Here is an 18,908-nt window from a genome sequence, read left to right as displayed (position 1 = left end):
CAGGAGGTCAACATGCATCTGACCCTGATCAGCATGTTCTCCCCTTCCCCCCAAGTAGCCTGGCCCTACTTTCCACATGAGGAAAGGAGCTCCAAGCTCGGGCAAACTCCTGCCCCTGCCCTGCGCCCGGCACACCGTCTGGGCGCCGGGGAACAGACTGTCTAGGAAAGCCTCCTTCACGGAATGTTTCTCAGCTTGCTGCCTGGACAGGCTGCCCACTGCTTTCTGGCTCAGGGTAAAACGAAAGTCTCAGAGTCTCCTCTGAGACCTCGCAGAAGTAGAATGTTTGGGATTCCCCATGAAGATTTTCACTTATCTTCTGAGAAAGAAATATTAGGGGGAAAAAAGAATGTATGTATGTGTGTACACCCATCAGTGGATGAATGGATAAACATGGTCCATCCACACAATGCAGTATGATTCAGCCATAAAAAGGAAGGGAATTCTGACACACGCTACGGCATGGATGAACCTTGAGGACATTGTGCTCAGTGACATAAGCCAGTCACACAAGGACAAATAATACATGATTCCACTCATAGGAGATCCCTAGAGTCATCGGATCCACAGAGACAGAAAGTAGAATGGGGGGTACCAGGGGCTGGGGAGGGGGATGGGGCGTGGGTGTTTAATGGGGACAGAGTGTAAGTTTGGGAAGATGAGAAAGTTCTGGAGAAGGACGGTGGTGATGGTTGTACAGTAGTGTGAATGTGCTTAATGCTGGCGAGCTGTGCACTTAAACATGGTTACAATGGTAAATTTTGTGATTTGTGTATTTGACCACAATTTTTAAAAATTACACACACACACACACACACACACCCCCAAACTGAATCCTGCTCTGCCTCCTGCTCCCTGAGCACATCCCAGGCAATGCTACTGGGGCCTCATGGTGGCACATGTGTCCCCTGCCCAGGTACCGGCCAGCCCAGAAGACAGACAGCCTTGGGGACAGCAGCTCCCACAGCAGCCTGCACAGCACGCCCGAGCAGGCCATGGTTGCGCAGAGCCAGCACCACCAGCAGTACATAGGTGAGGGGTGCAGGGCACAATGTCACCTGGCCCCAGGTGCAGGGTCCCACGGGGATCCTGTCGGCTTCTGGATGCTCAGGGGATTCAGCAACAGCAGCATTTAAAAGGATGCTTCAAACAGTTTTCTTGTGTGACATGTTTTCAGTTAAATAGAAAGTTTTAGATAAACCTTTCTGGCATCCCTGAGATTTTGGAATAATTAGCATACACCAAAAAACTTAATGTAGAAAATGACCACCAGGAAAATGAGTAAATAAAATGGAATGACCATCAGAAAGAATACTAGATACTGTCTTTTACAGCCCATCGGCTCTGGGCGCAGCAGGGTGTGGCCACCATCCCGGGTTCTCTTCGTTTTCTACCTGGAGAACTTAGGGGCTACTCAGGGGACAGTCTTCACTCGTGGAGGCCTCACTGCTTTCAGTGTCATTATTCAGGTGGACTCTGAAGACAGCAGCTGCCGTGTTGTTCTACTGTATTTTTTGAGCCTGGACAAGCCCTCCTGGGTTGGGTATTCTGGAGAGATGCAGATGCTGTTGCCGGGGTTTGGGCTTGGGCTGCCTCTGTGTTGGCATCTTTAACATCCCTGGGAGGTGACAATATTGAATATCCCTATTTTGTACCTGAGGGGGAGTCAGGATGCCAGCCCAGAGCCGTCTGTTTCTTGAGCACCCCTCAGTACTTGGGCTTCCGCGACTGGTAATTGTCCCCATTGCCCTAAGAGCCCCGTTTCTGACATGCCCGTGTTCCTCCCCCAGACGTCTCCCACGTCTTCCCGGAGTTCCCGGCGCCTGACCTGGGCAGCGTCCTGCTGCAGGACAGTGTCACTCTGCACGACGTCAAAGCCCTTCAGCTGGTGTACAGGCGGCACTGCGAGGTGACGCCCTGCCAGAAGCCCCAGGCCTGGATGGGTGGCTCGGGCTGTCCCCAGCCTAGGCAGGCGTCTTTCACGTGTCCCCACACTTCCTCTCTGCAAGCAGCAGCCCCTCCCTCCAGGTCGCTCCTCTCTGGGGGTCTCTCTTGGGATCTCAAAAGACCTCACTGCTGCCTGTATCACTGCTGCTTGCTGGGCATGTTCGCAGGACATGTGATAAATTCACACGTTCATCCATCTAACTGATCGTTTTTACCTAGGCCACTTTAGACGTTGTAATGAACCTCCAGTTTCACTACATCGAAAAGCTGTGGCTCTCCTTCTGGAACTCTAAAGCCTCCTCCAGTGACAGCCCCACCTCTCTACCTGCCAGGTGACCACCCATTGTCCTCCCACACAGGCCACGGCAACCCCCTGCCCCCAGATTTAACACGCAGACATCCTCATGTGACCCACAAACGAATGCGTCACTGCAAGAATCGGGGCTCGGACCCCTCCTTCTATGTCTTGTAGTCTTTAGACCTCACAGAGTTGATTTGTAATCCATGTTGCCATTTGCCTTTTTCAAGTCAGACTTTTAACACAGAGGGTTTTAGAGGTGACCATGATGTCATTTCAAATAGAAATGACCCGAGCAGCCTCTGAGCAGCCTCTGAGCAGCATGGACAGGGGGGTGGGGGTAGGTAGCTCAGGGCCCACCCGAGCCAGGCCCCAGCTCACCTGTTCCCCGTTCCCCCCACAGTGATGAAGAGCCCGAAGGTGCCACCCTCCCCAAGGACAAGCTCATCTCTCTGTGTAAATCTGACCCCATCCTCAAGTGGATGAGGAACTGCGACCACATCCTCTACCAGGCGCTGGTGGAGATCCTCATCCCCGACGTGCTGCGGCCGGTCCCCAGTAAGCAGGCCCCGCGCGGCCCCTCCGTCCAGCCTGCCTCTCTGGCCCTTCTCTCTCCTTTCCTCTCCTTTCTTCATCTGTATGTCTGCAGCCATCTCATACACATTCTGGATTCGTACCCTCAGAACAGCCGCTCGATGGTCCCTGGAATGTGTTTTCTCTTCCTATGCATTTTTCCTTGTTTCTATACTGAGGGGAAGGTCACAGTTAGTGGCTCTTCCAAGCTCTGCTTGCTATCAGGTCGCTGCCAAGAGTGGGCCGGGACCAGGCACGGTGCTTTCTGGAAGGCTGGCTGGAGGATGTAGCCTGGTTATGCCCAGGGGCCCTCACCATGGGGGAGGCCATTGCTCAGGATTGAGGGGGTTGCTGCCCACCCAGCAGTTGCCCTCCCCCAGTTCCCCGTAGGCACTAGAATGACTTTTCCTGAGAGCCACGCACTGTGGAAGGGGAAAGGACATAACGAGGAAGAGCCAGGGTTGTGGCCCTCAGCTCCGGCAGCCTGTTAGGGATGGGGGCCAACCTTTAATGCCTCCACCAGACCCTGCTGCCCAGCCCTTCCCCAGCCAAATCCCAAGCATTCCCTTATGAACACTGAGACCCGCTGCTGCCCAGTGCTGTGGGATTCCAGGTGACATGTATGTCTCAGTGCCTCTGTGCCCTGTGATGTCCCCACACGACATGGGGGCAGGGGTGATGTTAGAGTGACAGGGCACAGTAGGAAAGGAAAAACTGAAAATATGTGCCTTGGCAGCTAGACCCGTGGCAGGGCTGATATGCCTGTGGAGACTCCCAAGGGCTTTCGCCCTCCAGCCGCAATGACAGTACCCACCACCGAAGGGCCCTCACGCCAGGCCTGTGCCACCTCCTGTAATCCTGAGGGTAGACACAGCCGTTGGGCACAGAGGCCTCCATGTTAGTAAATCACCACATCGGGCTCTGTGGGCTGTGCCCAGCAGGCGAGCTGTAAATACGTGGGGCTAGTAGTATTAGGCAAATCTCGGTCTTTCTGGAACTGCTATGCTGTATTTTGCCAGAAAACAAGAAACAGCAGAACGATTGCATTTTTTGTTTGGCCTTGTCTGCCGGAACACTGTTCAGGGCCCTGCTCGGTAGAGACACTAGATTATGGCTGGAGTTTGGGTGAATTTCCTTTCACATTTTTTTCCTGGGTTTTTTACATCTTGTTGTTTGCTTTTGTTTTTTTTGGTGGCTGGCCAGTACAGGGATCGAACCCTGGACCTTGGTGTTAGGAGCACCATGCTCTAACCATGGAGATAACCGGCCAGCCTCTCTATTTGCATCTTATTATAAGCCATCTCAAAATCAATTTGGGGCTGGCTGGTTAGCTCAGTTGGTTAGAGCACAGCCTTGTAACACCAAGGTCAAGGGTTTGGATCCCCCTACCGGCCAGGTGCAAAAGAAAAACAAAACAAAACAATTTCTTTGCTCTAAATCAGTCTGGAGTTGGTATATATTTACATGCTTGTGTGTGTGTGTTTCGGGGTTTATCCCCCAGGCACTGTGAGCATTTGGCCAGATCATTCTCTGGGGATGGGGCCGTCCTGGGCACTACAGGATGCTGAGCAGCATCCCTGGTCTCCACCCACTCCATGCCAGGAGTTCCTCTTCCCAGTCATAATAACCACAAACGTCCCAGAGCACGCCCCAGTGTCCCTGGGATGGGGCAGCATGCCCTGGATGAGACCCACCATCACAGACAGTGTGTAGTAATAAATGGCATTAGCCATCCCTGATTCTTCCTCGGCAAATCCTTCATCCAGTGCCCTGAGCTCTGGGCTGCCCTGGTACCTGCTCAGTCATTCTCTCTCCCTCCGTGTTGCCTGCTCTTCATGGATGGTCGTCTCCACCAGACTGGCATCATCTCTTACCCTGAATCCTGATGTTGAGGGCAAGACACTGCCTTCCCCACAGTCAGTATCATGGCTTATACTCCCAGGTACCCTGACCCAGGCGATCCGTAACTTTGCCAAGAGCTTGGAAGGCTGGCTGACCAATGCCATGAGTGACTTCCCGCCACAGGCCATCCAGACCAAGGTAACCCTGGGGTCGGGACCCTGGGGGCCCCCCCGGGCCCTGCTGTGCTGTGCAGGGAGGGAGCCTGGGGTGGATGAGAGGAGGGGCTCCTCTCGCCCTGCTCCGGAGGAATGTGAGGACACTGTGCCCCAGAGAGAGCAACTTCCTCTCTGCGCCATGAGGGCTATTGGTCCTTTCAGGAAGCACCAAGGATGTGGATGGTGTAGAATAGGTGCTGGCAGGGAGGGGAGTGGCAGCAGGTGTCATCTGATGGGCCAATGCAGAACACACTTGAGTGTTTCTGTGCTCATCAGAGGGGACTTAATCTTACTGTTGCCCTTATTACTGCAGTCTTGGCCACAAGTCAGAATTTGAAGTGTATCAATTTGGCTTCCATGTGGAAAGAGAGTGCTCACCCGTCCTTCTCACAAGCATTTCTCACAGAGATGAGGGCCACCCTCAGAGCATCTGGTCGACCCGCTTGCAATTTGGAATTGACCTGTTAGGCCAGTGATTCTCAAACCTCAATGTGTGTAAAAATCACCTAGGTAGTTGTTACAAAGTGCAGATTCCTAAGCCAGACCTCCCCACAAAAGTCTGATCCAGTAGTGCCCAGGACTCTATATTTTCAACAGCTATTCCAGAGAGCGATAGGGATTCTAGGAGTGGGGGCATATTTACACCGTCGTGAATTCTAACTCGCCAGTGCGTAGGCATCTGGTAGAGGTGCAGCATGACACATTGGCGAGGTCTGTATCCTTCACTTATTCTCAATCTTTGGGTCCTTAAGGATGGCAGACCATGGGCCCCTTCTCCCTGCTGGAGTTGCTCTTTCCTGCTGCTTCCTCCTGCAATGTCCCGAATCCACACAGGGCACCCCGCAAGGAGCAGAGTAGAACAGGCTCTCCCCACCCGCCGCCTGCTCACCGCGAGGCCTGGCTACCCCCGGCTGATCCGCACGTGCCATCCTCGGTTACAGGTTGGCGTCGTCAGTGCCTTTGCCCAGACTCTGCGGAGATACACGTCCCTCAATCACCTCGCTCAGGCAGCCCGGGCGGTGCTTCAGAACACGTCCCAGATCAACCAGATGCTCAGCGACCTCAACCGCGTGGACTTTGCCAACGTGCAGGTGACTTTCTACAGCACAGTTACCTGTGGCCTGGGATGGGGCATGGGCCTCAAGCTGCAGAGTAGAGAGGACATCTGTGTGACTCCAGTCTGTGCCCCAGATCTGGGTCTTCCCCTACCCCGCTGGCCTAGGCTTTCCACCCTCTAGAAAAACCAGCAAACACAAAATTGAGCCCACAGCAAAACCCAGCACCTAGCCTATGCCTGGCCCACGTTTCTATGGCATGAAACATGTCCCAGGTCAAAGCCCCCTGAAGCCCACTCTCAGCCTCAAGACCCTCCACTCCACCATCTCTCAGGTCCCTCTGGCATCCAGGTGCTGTGACCAATACCTCTGTTCTTTTTCCTTGCAAACGCTCCCAGCTTCTGGGATTCTAGCACCACATTTGTCTCCCTGGCGTCATATCATGGCTCTGTCCACTGGGCTTAGAAGGTTCCAGCTCATAGCAGGCAGCAGGCAGATGGATCATTTCAGGCACTGTGTTTATCTTTTAAATGAGTAAACTCACACACATGCACTTAGAAGAGTGACCACGTCGAAACAAAACAAGACAAAGTCATGGTATAATACAAGCTTTGATCCAGAAAGACCTGGAGTTAAGGCCCTAGAAGCCAGAGCAGGTTCCTTCTCTAGCTCTTCACCCTGTCCTGTGAGATGGGTAAAGAAAGGTCAAGGGCAGAAAGGCTCTAGCACTGCATGACATCCTACCCAGAGCCACAGCTGGACCTGGGGGTCCCTGGGCTCCCCATTTGCAGCACTGGCACCATGGGGCCAACACAGACCCTCCATGCTCACCCCAGGAGCAGGCCTCGTGGGTGTGCCAGTGCGAGGAGAGCGTGGTACAGCGGCTGGAGCAGGATTTCAAGATGACCCTGCAGCAGCAGAGCTCCCTGGACCAGTGGGCCAGCTGGCTGAACAATGTGGTCACCCAGGTCCTGAAGCAGCATGCAGGCAGCCCCAGCTTCCCCAAGGCCGCCCGACAGTTCCTACTGAAGTGGTCCTTCTACAGGTAAGCCCCCCCGATCTCCTGCAAAAACTTCAAGGGGAGGGGGTTCCAGAGGTCATCCACCTGCTGAGCTTGGAGGAAAATGAAACTCTGCAGCTCTGAGGCAGGGGCTGAACCCCCAAAAATGAGTGCCTGACCTGTGGGCCTCACTCCATGGGCAGGTCCAGAAGACCTAAAAGTAGACTGCGAGCATCCGCAGACAGAAATCGACATCAGGACTTCTGGAGATACACAGCAGCTCCAGCACATGCACTTATTTCTGCCCGCTAGCAAACCCCACTAAAGTGACAGTAAAGAAAGTCTGTAAAAGGCATAAATGCACAAAATGCACGAAAGAGGATGGGAGGACAGGGGGCAGATGAGATGGGATAAGAGTTTGAAAAAGGTGTCAAGGTGTCAATTAGTACAACAAGCCACATGGGAAGTACTATTGAGCCCTGTCACTCACTGTGATAGTGCCGGCAAGAGGCAGGGACAGGCACCAGCAGCCTGGGGTTACGTTGTCCCCATGGAATGGCACCTGGTGAGGGTCAGTGGGTCAGGTGTCTGTAGGTAAAACATATATAGATATATTACATATATAAGAGAGATTTATCTCAAGGAATGGGCTCACATGACTGGGGGGCTGGCCAGTCTGAAGTCTGGGAGCAGACTGGAGGGTTGAACATTCTCAGGTGTGTGTGGAAGTTCCTCTTACTCAGGGAGACCTCAGTTTTTCTCTTAAGGTCCTTCAACTGGTTGGATGAGCCCACCTGCATTATGAAAGGTAATAATCTCCTTTACTGAAAGCCAACTGATGTTAACCACATCTGCATAATACCTTTACAGCAACACCAGGATTAGTACTAGATTGAATAACTGGGTACTATAGCCTGACCAAGTTAGCATGTAAAACTAACCCAGAAAGTAAATATGAGAGAGAAAATAAGGAGTAAGAAAAATCATGACAGGAAAACATGAAAGAAATTAAAGGCTCCTCCAGGAGGTTTAATATCCAGCTAACAGGAAATTTTTTTAAAGAGAAAATGGAGGGAAATAAAATAATAAAAACATAATGCAAGAAAATATTTCAACACTTGTATTAGTCCACTTCTGTTGCTTATAACAAAATACCTGGAACTGGGTAATTTATAAGGAAACAGTATTTATTGCTTACAGTTTTGGAGGCTGGGTAGTCCAAAGTCCAGGGAACACATCTGGTAAGCGTCTTCTTTTGTGGTAGGAGACAATTCAATCAATCCATAGCATTCCACCCCTGGCCCCCAAAGTTCATGTATTAGAAGCTTAATTCCCACTGTAACTGTTGAGGGTGGGGAATCCTATTATGGTAATTGAAAGGTGGGGCCTTGAAGAGGTGATTAAGTTGATGGCTTAATGGTGGCCTTGGGTATGGTTCTGAGGGCTTTAAAAGGAAAGTGCATGAGGAGCTCGCTCTCTCTGCTCCACCATTTTCTGCCATGTGAGACCCCAACATTGCCATAAAGCCACCGCCAAAGAAGACCCTCACCAGATGTGTTCCTTGGACTTTGGACTTCCCAGTCTCCAAAACTGTAAGCAATAAATATTATTTCCTTATAAATTACCCAGTTCTGGGTATTTTGTCATAAGCAACAGAAATGGACAGAAAATTGGTACCAAGAGTGGGGTGTTGCTTATAACAAATACTTGAAAATGTGGGAGTGGCTTTGGAACTGGGTGCTGAGGAGAGGCTGGAAGAATTTGAAGGAGCAGGCTAGAAAAAGCCTAGCTGCTAGGGAAAGTTTAGAAGACAAGAAAACCAGGGAAAGTTTGGAATGCTTTAGAGACTGGTTACATGGTTGTGAGCAGAATGTTGATAGAAATATGAACTATAAAGACCTTTCTAAGGAGTTCTCAGATGTAAATGAGAAGGAGTTTATTGGAAAATGGGGCAAAGATCACCCTTGCCACAAACTGGCAAGGAGCCTGGCTGCATTCTATTCAGGCCCCAAAGTTTTATGGAATGTGGAACTTCAAGGTGCTGACCCAAGGTATTTGGTGGAGGAAATAGCTAAGCAGCAAAGCACTAAGGAGTCTGTATGGCTACTTGTAACAGACTACACTGAGTTATGGCAGCAAAGGCATGACATAAAGCTAGAATTTAAAAGGGAAGCAAAGAGTAAAAATTTAGAAAATTTGCAGCCTGGCCATGTGGTAGAGAAGCAGAGAGCATTTTCAGGAGAAAAATGCAATGGCACAGCCCAACGACCCTTTGCTAAGGAGATTAGTACAGAAGAAAGGGATTATTAAGAGAGGGAGAAAAGATCTTCAAGACATTTCAAAGGCTGCATCTTTCATTACAGGCCCAGAGGGCTAGGGAGACAGAATGCTTGTGAGGAACAGGCCTGAGGTGCCCTCCACAGGCTCGTTGCCCAGGGCCACCTCGGGATGCTGCTCCCCAGACCAGCACCCCAGCTGCTTTGGCTGCTCCAGCCGTGGCTAACTTGACCCCAGGTGTGGCTGGACCCATAGCTTTAGAAAATACAATTTGGAAGCCTTGGTGGCATCCATGTGATTTTAGGTCTACAGGCTCACAGAAGGCTTGGGAGCCTCCACCCCAATTGCAATGGATGTATGGAAAAGCCTCAGGGCCCCAGGAAGAGATCTGTTGCAGGAGTGCAATCACTGCAGCCTTCACTAGGGCAATGCCTAGCAGAAATGTGGAATCGGAGTTGCCACAGAGAAACCCCATCAGTCCATGTCTAGTGGAGCCATGAGAGCAGGACTGCCATGGAGATCCGAGAATTGTGGAGCTACCAGCATGCAGTGCTAGCCTGTGAGAGCTGAAGCATGGCCTCAGACCAGGAAAGCCATAGAAGCAGAAGTGCCCAAGGACTTGGAGACCCAACCCCCATGAAAGTGTGCAGAGGATGTCGAACATAGAGTCAGTGTACATGATTCCTCAGCTGTAAGATTTGATTCTTGCCCTGCTGGGTTTCAGACTTGTTTAGGACCTGTTACCCTTTCCTTTTGGCCTATTTCTCCCTTTTTGAATGGAAATGTGTACCCAGTGCTTGTCCCACCATTGTGTCTTAGAAGTAGATAACACATTGATTTCACAGATGGGACTTTGGACTTTGCACTTTTGAGTTGAAACAAGTTAAGACTTTGGAGATGAAATGAATGTGTTTGCATGTGAAAAGGACATGAGTTTGGGGGGCAGGGGTGGAATGCAGTGGATCGGATGTCCCCCCCCAAACTCATTGAGGCTTGGTCCTCACTGTGACAGTGTTAAGAGGATAGGAAATTCTATTGTGGTATTTGAAAGGTGGGGCATTGAAGAGGTGATTGGATCGTGAGGACTGTACCCTCATGAGTGGATTGGTCCATTCTTGGAATAATGGGAGTGGTTCTGGTGGCATTAGGAGGAGAGTGACTGAGGAGTTTACTCTCTCTCTGCTCCACCATTTCATAATGTGATACCCTGCATCACTGACACCACCATCAAAGAAAGCTTTCACCAGATGTGTTCCCTGGACTTTGGATTTCTCAGCCTCTGAAATTGTAAGCAGTAAATTTTTCATTTTCTTGTAAATTGCCCAGTGCCAGGTATTTTGTTATAAGCAACAGAAACGGACTAATACAGCACTGACAGGCACAAGTCTCCAGATTGAAAAATCTGCCAAGTTCCCAGCACAATGAAGAAGACACCTGCCCCCTCCACCACGGAACTTCATTGTGGAAGTTCAGAACACCAAGGTTGAGAGACAACTGTAAAAACTTCCAGAAAGAAGACAACAGGCCAGGACTCAGAACAGCATGAGACTTCTGCGTAACAGTACAGAAATTGGAAGGCAGTAAAAGCAAGGTCTTCAGAACTGTAAGGGGAAATGATTTCCAAGCTACAGCCCCGATCTGTGCAGACCAGAGCAAGAGAAAAAAGGCTTTGCGGGGGATATTACCCAGAACAGGGACTGTGATACTGAATGACTCCTGCAGTTCCATGGGAGGGTTTTCATCTCACTCGGTGATGAATACACAGCAAAGTGTGCATTTTTTAAAAAAGAGGTAGCTACTACCCCTAGGAAAACAAGCTTTTCTGTGGTCCTGTATGATCCAAATTGCTGTCCACCTCATTGTGCAAATAAAGTTTTATTGGAATGTCAGCCACACCCACTCATTCACAGATCAGCAGCAGGGTAGCTACAGACAGAAGTGTGGCTGTTGGCCACAAAGCCAAAAGTATTTACCATCTGACCCCTTAGATAGCTGCCCAGTACCTCCCTGTTCCCACCTCTCCTCGCTCTGCCCTGGCCTCGGTGCCTCAGGACCTTTGCACTTGCCTCCCCCCCACCCAGAACGTTCTTCCCCCAGACTTCTGCATAGCTCCATCATCCTCACAGGAATCCTCCTACACCTCCCTAAATAAAATAACACATCCTTTGTCATCTCTCCCCCATGCCCCACTTTCTTCATCGTCCTTACCACTCGCTGTCACCTCGTATGTCCGCGTGTCTGTTGTCTGTCTCCTCCATGATCAAGCACACTCCCCAAGAGCCAGGACATTGCTCCTGCTCCCTGTTGTTTCCCCAGCTCCTAAACTCAGCTTGAGTCAATGAACGAGACAGGAACTGCACGACTCAGCTGTGGACTTCATACACCATCGCTGTCTAATACAAACGCTGATGTAGCCCAAAAGAGTGGTTACACAACATTGGGGTGACGGGGGAGGAAAAGAGGGGATGTGCTGCTGATCTGCAGGTGCAGAGACCCCCATCTCCGTGGTGGGAAGTCAATGGGGATGTCATAGCCTGAAGAACCAGAGCAGAGCGAACCTAGGACTGAGACATCTGCAGTATAAACAAGCACATGCAGCTCAGAGTTGAAAAGGAGCCACCTCGGGTGAGACAGGGGCTGCTTTTCACTAACAGGACTGGAACACTATTTGACTTCATTTTTATGTACATGCACTGCTGTGATAAAAAAAATACAAATTAGCTTTAAGGGATTTATTTCTGCAGCATCCACCAGAAAGTGGTGAACAGGTGGGCAGAGGCCCTGGCTGGTTGATCACTCGGCTCTGGTTGGGTTCCTCTTGGTAGAGTTCTTCTGATGTTCCTACCCTCGGGAAGGGGCAAGCACATTTGGAGAACCCAAAACATGCCAAGGTGACCACAAAGATGTTTCAGAAAAGATACTTCGGGCTGAAGCATCGCACCAGACACCGGGGCTATGGAGTGGGTAGGTGCAGGATGTTAGAACCTGACCCGCACAGAGGCCTTCATGGAAGGGGGCTTGGGAAGCGAGCTGGTGGGCCCAGGGAGCAGGAGGGGGCTGGGGGGGTGTAGCTTACTTGGGGTGGGCAAGGGCTGGGGGTTGGGGGCCTCCCTCCCAAGTACCCGCAGGCCATGTTCGTTGTGCTTACCTTGGTGGGGAGGTTTTGGCTGCACAGAGCCAAGGGAGAAAAACACATCACAAACCTCGAGCTGTTTCACTCTGTCCACTTATGCGGTCTTTGTGTTCATAAACGTCCTTCAAGTTCCCTTTGCTTTCTAAAGGGCTCATAGACACACACACAGTAACCACACAGACAGGAGCCACACAGGTGCCCTTCCTTAGCCATCTCAAAGTTACAGGCAGCTGAAGCCAGCTCCCATTTTGCCTACACGCTGGCCCAGGGAGGTGCAGAAAGACTTCAGTACCCTGATTTGTCATCAGCTGTCCTTACCGCATCACCTGCACACCCCGTGGCTATTGCGTAGTGTGGGGAAAATAGAATAGTTTAGTCAGCCCCTCCCACCTCAGGTCTGGTTGGGGATCGTGCAGCACATTTCTTGTAAACAAGTTGTGCGTGGGTCAAGTTAGTGCACATGTGCACCCATGTATCTTTTTAGTTTTGTTGCTATTGTGTGTTCTTCAGTTTGTGAAGCAGTGCTGGCCTGGCCAGTAGAGCTTGGGTCTAAAAATAGAGCATGTTTACTCTGCTGGCAGCTGCTCAGTTTTTTCTTTGGACTTTGCCGGTAGCAGTTGAGTTTCTGAGCTTCTCTTGGGACTCCCTGGGTATTAGTGTGTGTGCTGAATAAAAACTACTGTTTCTTAACCTACGGCTCCAAGGACCTTCTTTCTGGTTACCTAGCTCACAGACCTGTGTGTGAAGGGTTTGTGAACAGGCTTGAGGGGTCTGTGAGCTCCAGACCCAGCCCTAGCTCTACACATAGGTATCAGCAGCTTCGGTAGTGTTCATGCTGTGTCTCTCCTTTCTTGTCCCTTCCTGTTCCTTTTATTGCTACAACACTGACTCAACAGAACTGAGAGTTCATGAGTTCTTACTCTGAGATAGGGCATTGGGGTTATAATTCTTTTACATCAGGGGTCACCTTTTCTGTAAAGAGCCAGATAGTAAGTACAGACTTACAATGGGGCTACATCCGCTTAAACCCATTGTTAAGTTGAAAACTCATAAATTGAACCATTACAAATCAGGGACGGTCTGTATTTGCGGCTTGGCAGACCACATGGTCTCTCCTGCAGCTACTCGACTCTGTCATTGCATGGAAAGACAACACATAAAGGAACAGGCACAGCTTGTGCCAATAAAATTATCTGTGAACACTGAAAATGTTAATTTCATGTAATTTGCACGTGTCACAAAATAACATTCTTTTGATTTTTTTCAACCATTTCAAAATGTAAAAACCATTCTCAGCTCACAGGCAGCACAAAACCAGGCAATGGGCTGCATCCAGTCTGGATCTAGGCATGGTTTGCCAACCCCTGCTCTCCAGGAAAGAGACAGAAGCACCCAGGACTTCTGTCTGGTTCTTAGGTGCCTAACAGCACTGGCTGGAGGAGGGAAGGCCACGGGGAAGGCGAGGAAAGGCGCCTGTTGCTGGGCAAGAGGGCACGAACTTCTGGTCTCTGCTCTGACTCGGAGTCTGAAATATTACTCACAAGCCAAGAACCAGTCTCCGATGCTTGGGCTAGAAGCCATCACACTTGCGGTGTCAAGCGGCCTCTTGCTTTAGAGCTGACTGCTCCCGTCCCATCCCCTGGGAGCAAGTGGGCAGCCCCATCCCCACCCGTCCATCATGCCCAACTTAGGGGTGGCTCGGTGGCTGGCAGGCCCCCGTAGGCCAGCAGGTCTAAGAACCACACCAATGAGCACATTGCTCCATAGAAGCCTGGCCAATTGCCCCAGGTTCAGTCCTCCCCGACCCGTCTCCCAGCCTCTGTCCGCCGTCTCCCCAGCTCCATGGTGATCCGGGACCTGACCCTGCGCAGTGCTGCCAGCTTCGGTTCCTTCCACCTCATCCGCCTGCTCTATGATGAGTACATGTTCTACCTGGTCGAGCACCGTGTCGCCGAGGCAACTGGAGAGACGCCAATCGCTGTCATGGGAGAGGTGAGGGGACCCTGGTACGGCACCCCGGAGAGCCGGGACTGCAGGGAGAAGGAGGCATACTGTGAGTGTGGACGCAGTGGACAGCCCAGAGAAAATATTTGCAGGAGGCCAGGGACGAGGGAGAAGCTGAGAGACCTAGGTCCAGGTCCTAGCTCCTCTGCCACCTACTCACTGCCACCTGGCAGGTTTTCTGTCACCAAAATGATGCCTCGAGCACCCCCTTCCCACCATGGGTGGTGTTTTTACTAATTGAGGTAAAATACACATAACATAAAATTTACCATTTTCAAGTGCACAATTCAGTGGCATTTAGTGCATTCACAATGTGCCACTATCACCACTATCTAGTTCCAGAACAGTCCATTGCCCCAAAAGGAAACTCCCTTTCCATTAGCAGCCACTCCCCACCCACCTCCTCCAGCCACTGACAATCACTGATCCACTTTCTGTCTCTGTGGACAGAATGGAATAAATGGAATCACATACTGTGTGGCCTTTTGTGTCTGGCATCGGTCACTGAGAGTGACTTGTTCAAAGTTCATCCACGTGGTAGTATGTGTCAGAGCCTTGCTCCTGTTCATGGCTAAGTGATGTTCCAGTGTGTGGATGGACCACGCTGTGTTTGTCCATTCATTTGTGGGTGGGCACTTGTGTTGTCTCCACCTTTTGGCTGTTGTGTCACACTGCTGTGAGCATTTGTGTACAGGTCTTTGCACACCTAGGTTCCATTCTCTTGTGCCTGTACCCAGGAGCGGAATTGCTGGGTTGGGTGGGGTAGTTTTGAGGAAGAAATGAGGTGATGCTTGTGGAGCCCAGGATCAAGGGTGACCACTCCCCCCGCCGCAAGCTTACTTTTCAGAGACCACAACACTCCAAGGGCTAGTGACCAGGACCCACCACTTACCACGCTGGCATGGGTGCTGGGCCCTGCTGGGAGCCATGGGTAGTTTTCATGCCATGCACAGACCCCAGGAGCCCACAGACCCTCCAGCCACCGCAAAAGGCTGGATCAGCAACACCCCAGGGCTTTCCGCTGCGAGCTGCCTGTCCCCTGGCTGGCCCCAGCAGTCAGCACCCCCTTACCCTCCGTCAACTCCCAGGTGTGGCCTGGAAAGTGTCAAGGGGACCCACCTGCCACCTGGCAGTGTCAAAGCCACTTCTCAGGGCAGAACCCCAGTCATGTAACTGAACAGAGGACGTTGCTTAAGGCCATTTGGGTATCATACCCTGAGACCCTCCTAGAGAGTAATTGCCACCCTTCTGCAGACGCCCCTGACTCTGGATTTATCTTTCAGTTCAACGATCTCGCCTCCCTGTCACTGACGCTGCTTGACAAAGGTGCGTGTGTCTGTGGCTTTGGCCCTCCGAGGGCTATCCCTCCCAGCCTTGGCCTGGCCGCCCCATCACACAATCTGCAGGCGGGTGGAGGCCCTGGGGCAGGTTGAGGGCCCTGGGGATGGTATCCAGGTGGCACCCCCACACCAGCCCGCAGGACTGAGGCCACAGCCAGGCCTCCTGCATCCACATCCAGCAGGAGAGTGGACGGGAGGAACAGCTCCACCAGGAACGTGGCCCAAGCCAGTCGGTGCTGGTCACAGGATGTCACGGGTCAGAAGACTCCCTTGCCATTGCCCAACCTAGGGGTACTTAGGGGTGACCAGGCAGGCGAGGGAGGACAGGTTCCTTAGGTTGCCCCGTGTCCTCGATGCCCTGGCTCATTCGTGTCTGTGCAGTTCTCTGAATATGCGCATCTCTCTCTCCCTCCTCCTGTGCCCCCTGACCCCACAGATGACATCAGTGACGAGCGTGGCAGCGAGGCCGAGGCAGATGCCCGCAGCCAGGGCGAGCCTCTCGTGAAGCGTGAGCGCAGCGACCCCAACCACCCCCTGCAGGGCATCTAGCACCTGGTGCCTTCCACGAGGTTCCCGAGGATGCCGCCCGGCCACTCGGGGAGCCTGGACTCCATCAGCTCTGCCGCATTAGTGCCTCTTAGATGATGGAATATTTACTGAGACTCAGGGGGACTCCTGGGGTCAGTGTGCCCTTCCAGGATGACATGCTGTTCAAGAAGAAAAATGATTGTTAATATCGAAGAAGTTCACATCGGGGGCTGTGTTCTGGGTGTCCTGAGTGCTACACCAGGACACCTGTCCCTTACACAGAACAAACCCTTCTCTGCTGGAATTGTGAACTCTGGCCCAAGTCCCTTTAAGAGCTGAGAGTTGCTACCTTCCACAGTTTTCTTCTCCATTCAGCTGGTACCAATTTTCATGATGATTTTAAAAAAGGAAAAATCAGAGAGCAGAAGGAAGGGACAGCCTCTCCCCACCTGTTCTGCCGCTGTTGGGCAGGTGTGGAGTTTGTGGCATCCATAGGGGTCCCCTCAGGAACGGATAGCAGGGCGCCCTCGCCCTGTTACCTCTGTGGTCTCAGCACTGTGCCTCGTGGCCTTTCGTGGACTGACTGTCCTCAGCTTCCTGCAGGCTGTCCCTCTGGAGCCTGAGTTCCAGATGCCAAAGGAGTCTCTGAAGCAGCTGCCAGTCACTCTGTCCCTGGACAGATCCGCAGCCCGAAAAAGAACAAGCCACAGAAACAGGCCCACTCCTGCCAAGACACAGTAGTGTCTTTTAAAAAATCAAAACCAGACGTTTTATCAACAACGTGAAGGATTTGAGGTTCTGTCCAAGTTCACAGTCAACATCAAGCCAAACCACTGGCTCTGGGATAAGTTTATTCAAGGGGACCAGGGCAGTCAGTGTTACAGCCGCTCCTTGGGAGGGCAGCCATCCCTCCACATCTGTGTACAAACAGCAGTGCCTGCGTCTCACTCCCTGGAGTCTTCCAGAACAACTCCCTCTGAATTAGCAATCCTGGAGCACTCTGACCCCCAGCTAGTCCCATCTTGACCTCTTCAAAGTCAGAACTCTTCTCTGGGGGCAAGCGCATACCACGCAGCCCTGTACTTCTGACGCTCTGAATTTGTATCCATCGAACCACATAGCCATTTCACTTGGTTAGCTATGTGCGAGAGTTCTGTCCCCAAACCAGCTGCAAAGAAGAAAAGCCTCTGGTCTAGGAAGTGCCGTCTAACAAAATGCAATAGTTTCTCTTTTTGGAAATATGTGTATACCAATAGTTTTGTGCTCTAATTGTTATTAGAACGTTTCTTATGAATGTGTATATTGCAGAATATTCAGCCCAAATATTTTGTTCTCATTCACGCAGAAGGTACTAATATAAACTCACGTGGCCTTTAAAAACCTTACTTCATACCAAGCAGGAGCTCTGTGCATCCCGCGGCCTGCACAGGGGTGCAGGGAGGAGTGAGGGGCCGGAGGAGAAAGATGTGCTTATTTTCGAAACAGGAAGTCTGTAATAACCACAGTGTTTGTGTGGTCTTGCAGTTCAAGACTTAGATGAAATCAGACAGAAAGAATGTCTTTAAAATATATGTCTCCTCTCCTGGGAGACATTTAAGCTTGTGGTTAATGGATCATAATAACCCGGCTTCTCTTCCACTTGTGGTGACCGATGCAAACTGCGTTTCTGCCTTACGCTCCGTAAGGATCCGTCTTTTGCAGGATCCACGGGGAGGAACAGAAATGACTCTAAAGTCAAAAGCCTTCCAACCCTGTCCTTGTTTTTCATAGCAATAAACACATTGGGTGTGCCCATTTGGGAGGTTACCATCCACACTCCAGTTCCTTCACCCCCACAATGCCCCGCTTCTGTGGTCCACCTGCCCGGAGTCAGCCAGCCCAAAGGGGACGCTGCTGCGTGTCTCCCACACTTGCATGCTAGCTGTCTGGGGAGTGGAGACTAAACCTTTTGCACTCAGGGTCTTCTTATGCCTTCCAGAAGGAGCTGCCAGCCCTGAGCCCGCGATGGTGCTAAAACAATTCTTTGCCCAGGATCGTTGATGTCTCCAGTTTGCCTTTGTAAACAGACTAGACCTGTTCAGCTGTGGCAGAATAAATAGATCTCCAGTTGCTGATGGAACCCACTGGTGGTTCTCAGGGTTTATTCAGCAAGTGGTGGGGACCACTGCTCAGACTCCCTTGAAAATCAGTGCACACTGATTCCTGGACCCCATCTCCCCCCATCTGTGGACCTTCCTCAGGCTCCCCTCTGTTGGGAGTAATCACCCAGGCTTATCAGCCTCCACACCCTCCCCAGCCTCTCAGGCCCAGGGCAGAGAGCCTGACTCGGTGGGATGAGGGTGGAGGCCAGGAGTTGTATTGTTGCGACTGTCTCCTCTTGGGGGACTCTGACGCTGGGGGTTATAGGACTTTGAAGAAACCCCACAGAGAAGGGTGACGGGCTCAGGAACCAGGAAGGACCCACAGGTGGGAGGATGTTCCAGAGAGGTTGATGCAGTTCCCGGTCAGCTGCCCCAGCCCAGGCCCCTCTCTCCCAGGAAGAGGTGACGCTAAAATCATCCATCACTTCCCAAGGCTGGGAACTCCAGGGCCTGTGTTTGGTTTGATGCTGTGCTACCTACCAGCTAGAAATTCTTTGTGAACAAAGGGCCCGTGTTTTCATTTTGCACCAGGGCCTGCAAATTGTGTGGCCAATT

At 51.5% G+C, this 18,908-nt stretch overlaps 1 protein-coding gene across 2 annotated transcripts in view; it reads left to right on the top strand.

The window, feature by feature from the left end:
• RFX2 (regulatory factor X2) overlaps nucleotides 1-17,522 on the top strand; it is a 43,141-nt gene extending 25,619 nt beyond the window's left edge. For both annotated transcript variants that reach the window (XM_063110938.1, XM_063110939.1), the window contains 10 exons: nucleotides 917-1,032; nucleotides 1,791-1,909; nucleotides 2,167-2,279; nucleotides 2,649-2,803; nucleotides 4,761-4,858; nucleotides 5,817-5,966; nucleotides 6,767-6,975; nucleotides 14,179-14,332; nucleotides 15,628-15,670; nucleotides 16,121-17,522. In XM_063110938.1, the coding sequence (XP_062967008.1) occupies nucleotides 917-1,032; nucleotides 1,791-1,909; nucleotides 2,167-2,279; nucleotides 2,649-2,803; nucleotides 4,761-4,858; nucleotides 5,817-5,966; nucleotides 6,767-6,975; nucleotides 14,179-14,332; nucleotides 15,628-15,670; nucleotides 16,121-16,233 (1,270 nt within the window). In that variant the 3' untranslated portion in view covers nucleotides 16,234-17,522. The remainder of the gene's footprint in view (nucleotides 1-916; nucleotides 1,033-1,790; nucleotides 1,910-2,166; nucleotides 2,280-2,648; nucleotides 2,804-4,760; nucleotides 4,859-5,816; nucleotides 5,967-6,766; nucleotides 6,976-14,178; nucleotides 14,333-15,627; nucleotides 15,671-16,120) is intronic.
• The last annotated feature ends 1,386 nt before the right edge of the window (nucleotides 17,523-18,908 follow it).

The sequence above is a fragment of the Cynocephalus volans genome, chromosome 10 (assembly GCF_027409185.1).
Source record: "Cynocephalus volans isolate mCynVol1 chromosome 10, mCynVol1.pri, whole genome shotgun sequence".
Classification (NCBI taxonomy): Eukaryota; Metazoa; Chordata; class Mammalia; order Dermoptera; family Cynocephalidae; genus Cynocephalus; species Cynocephalus volans.
This window is presented reverse-complemented; position numbering and strand designations above follow the sequence as displayed.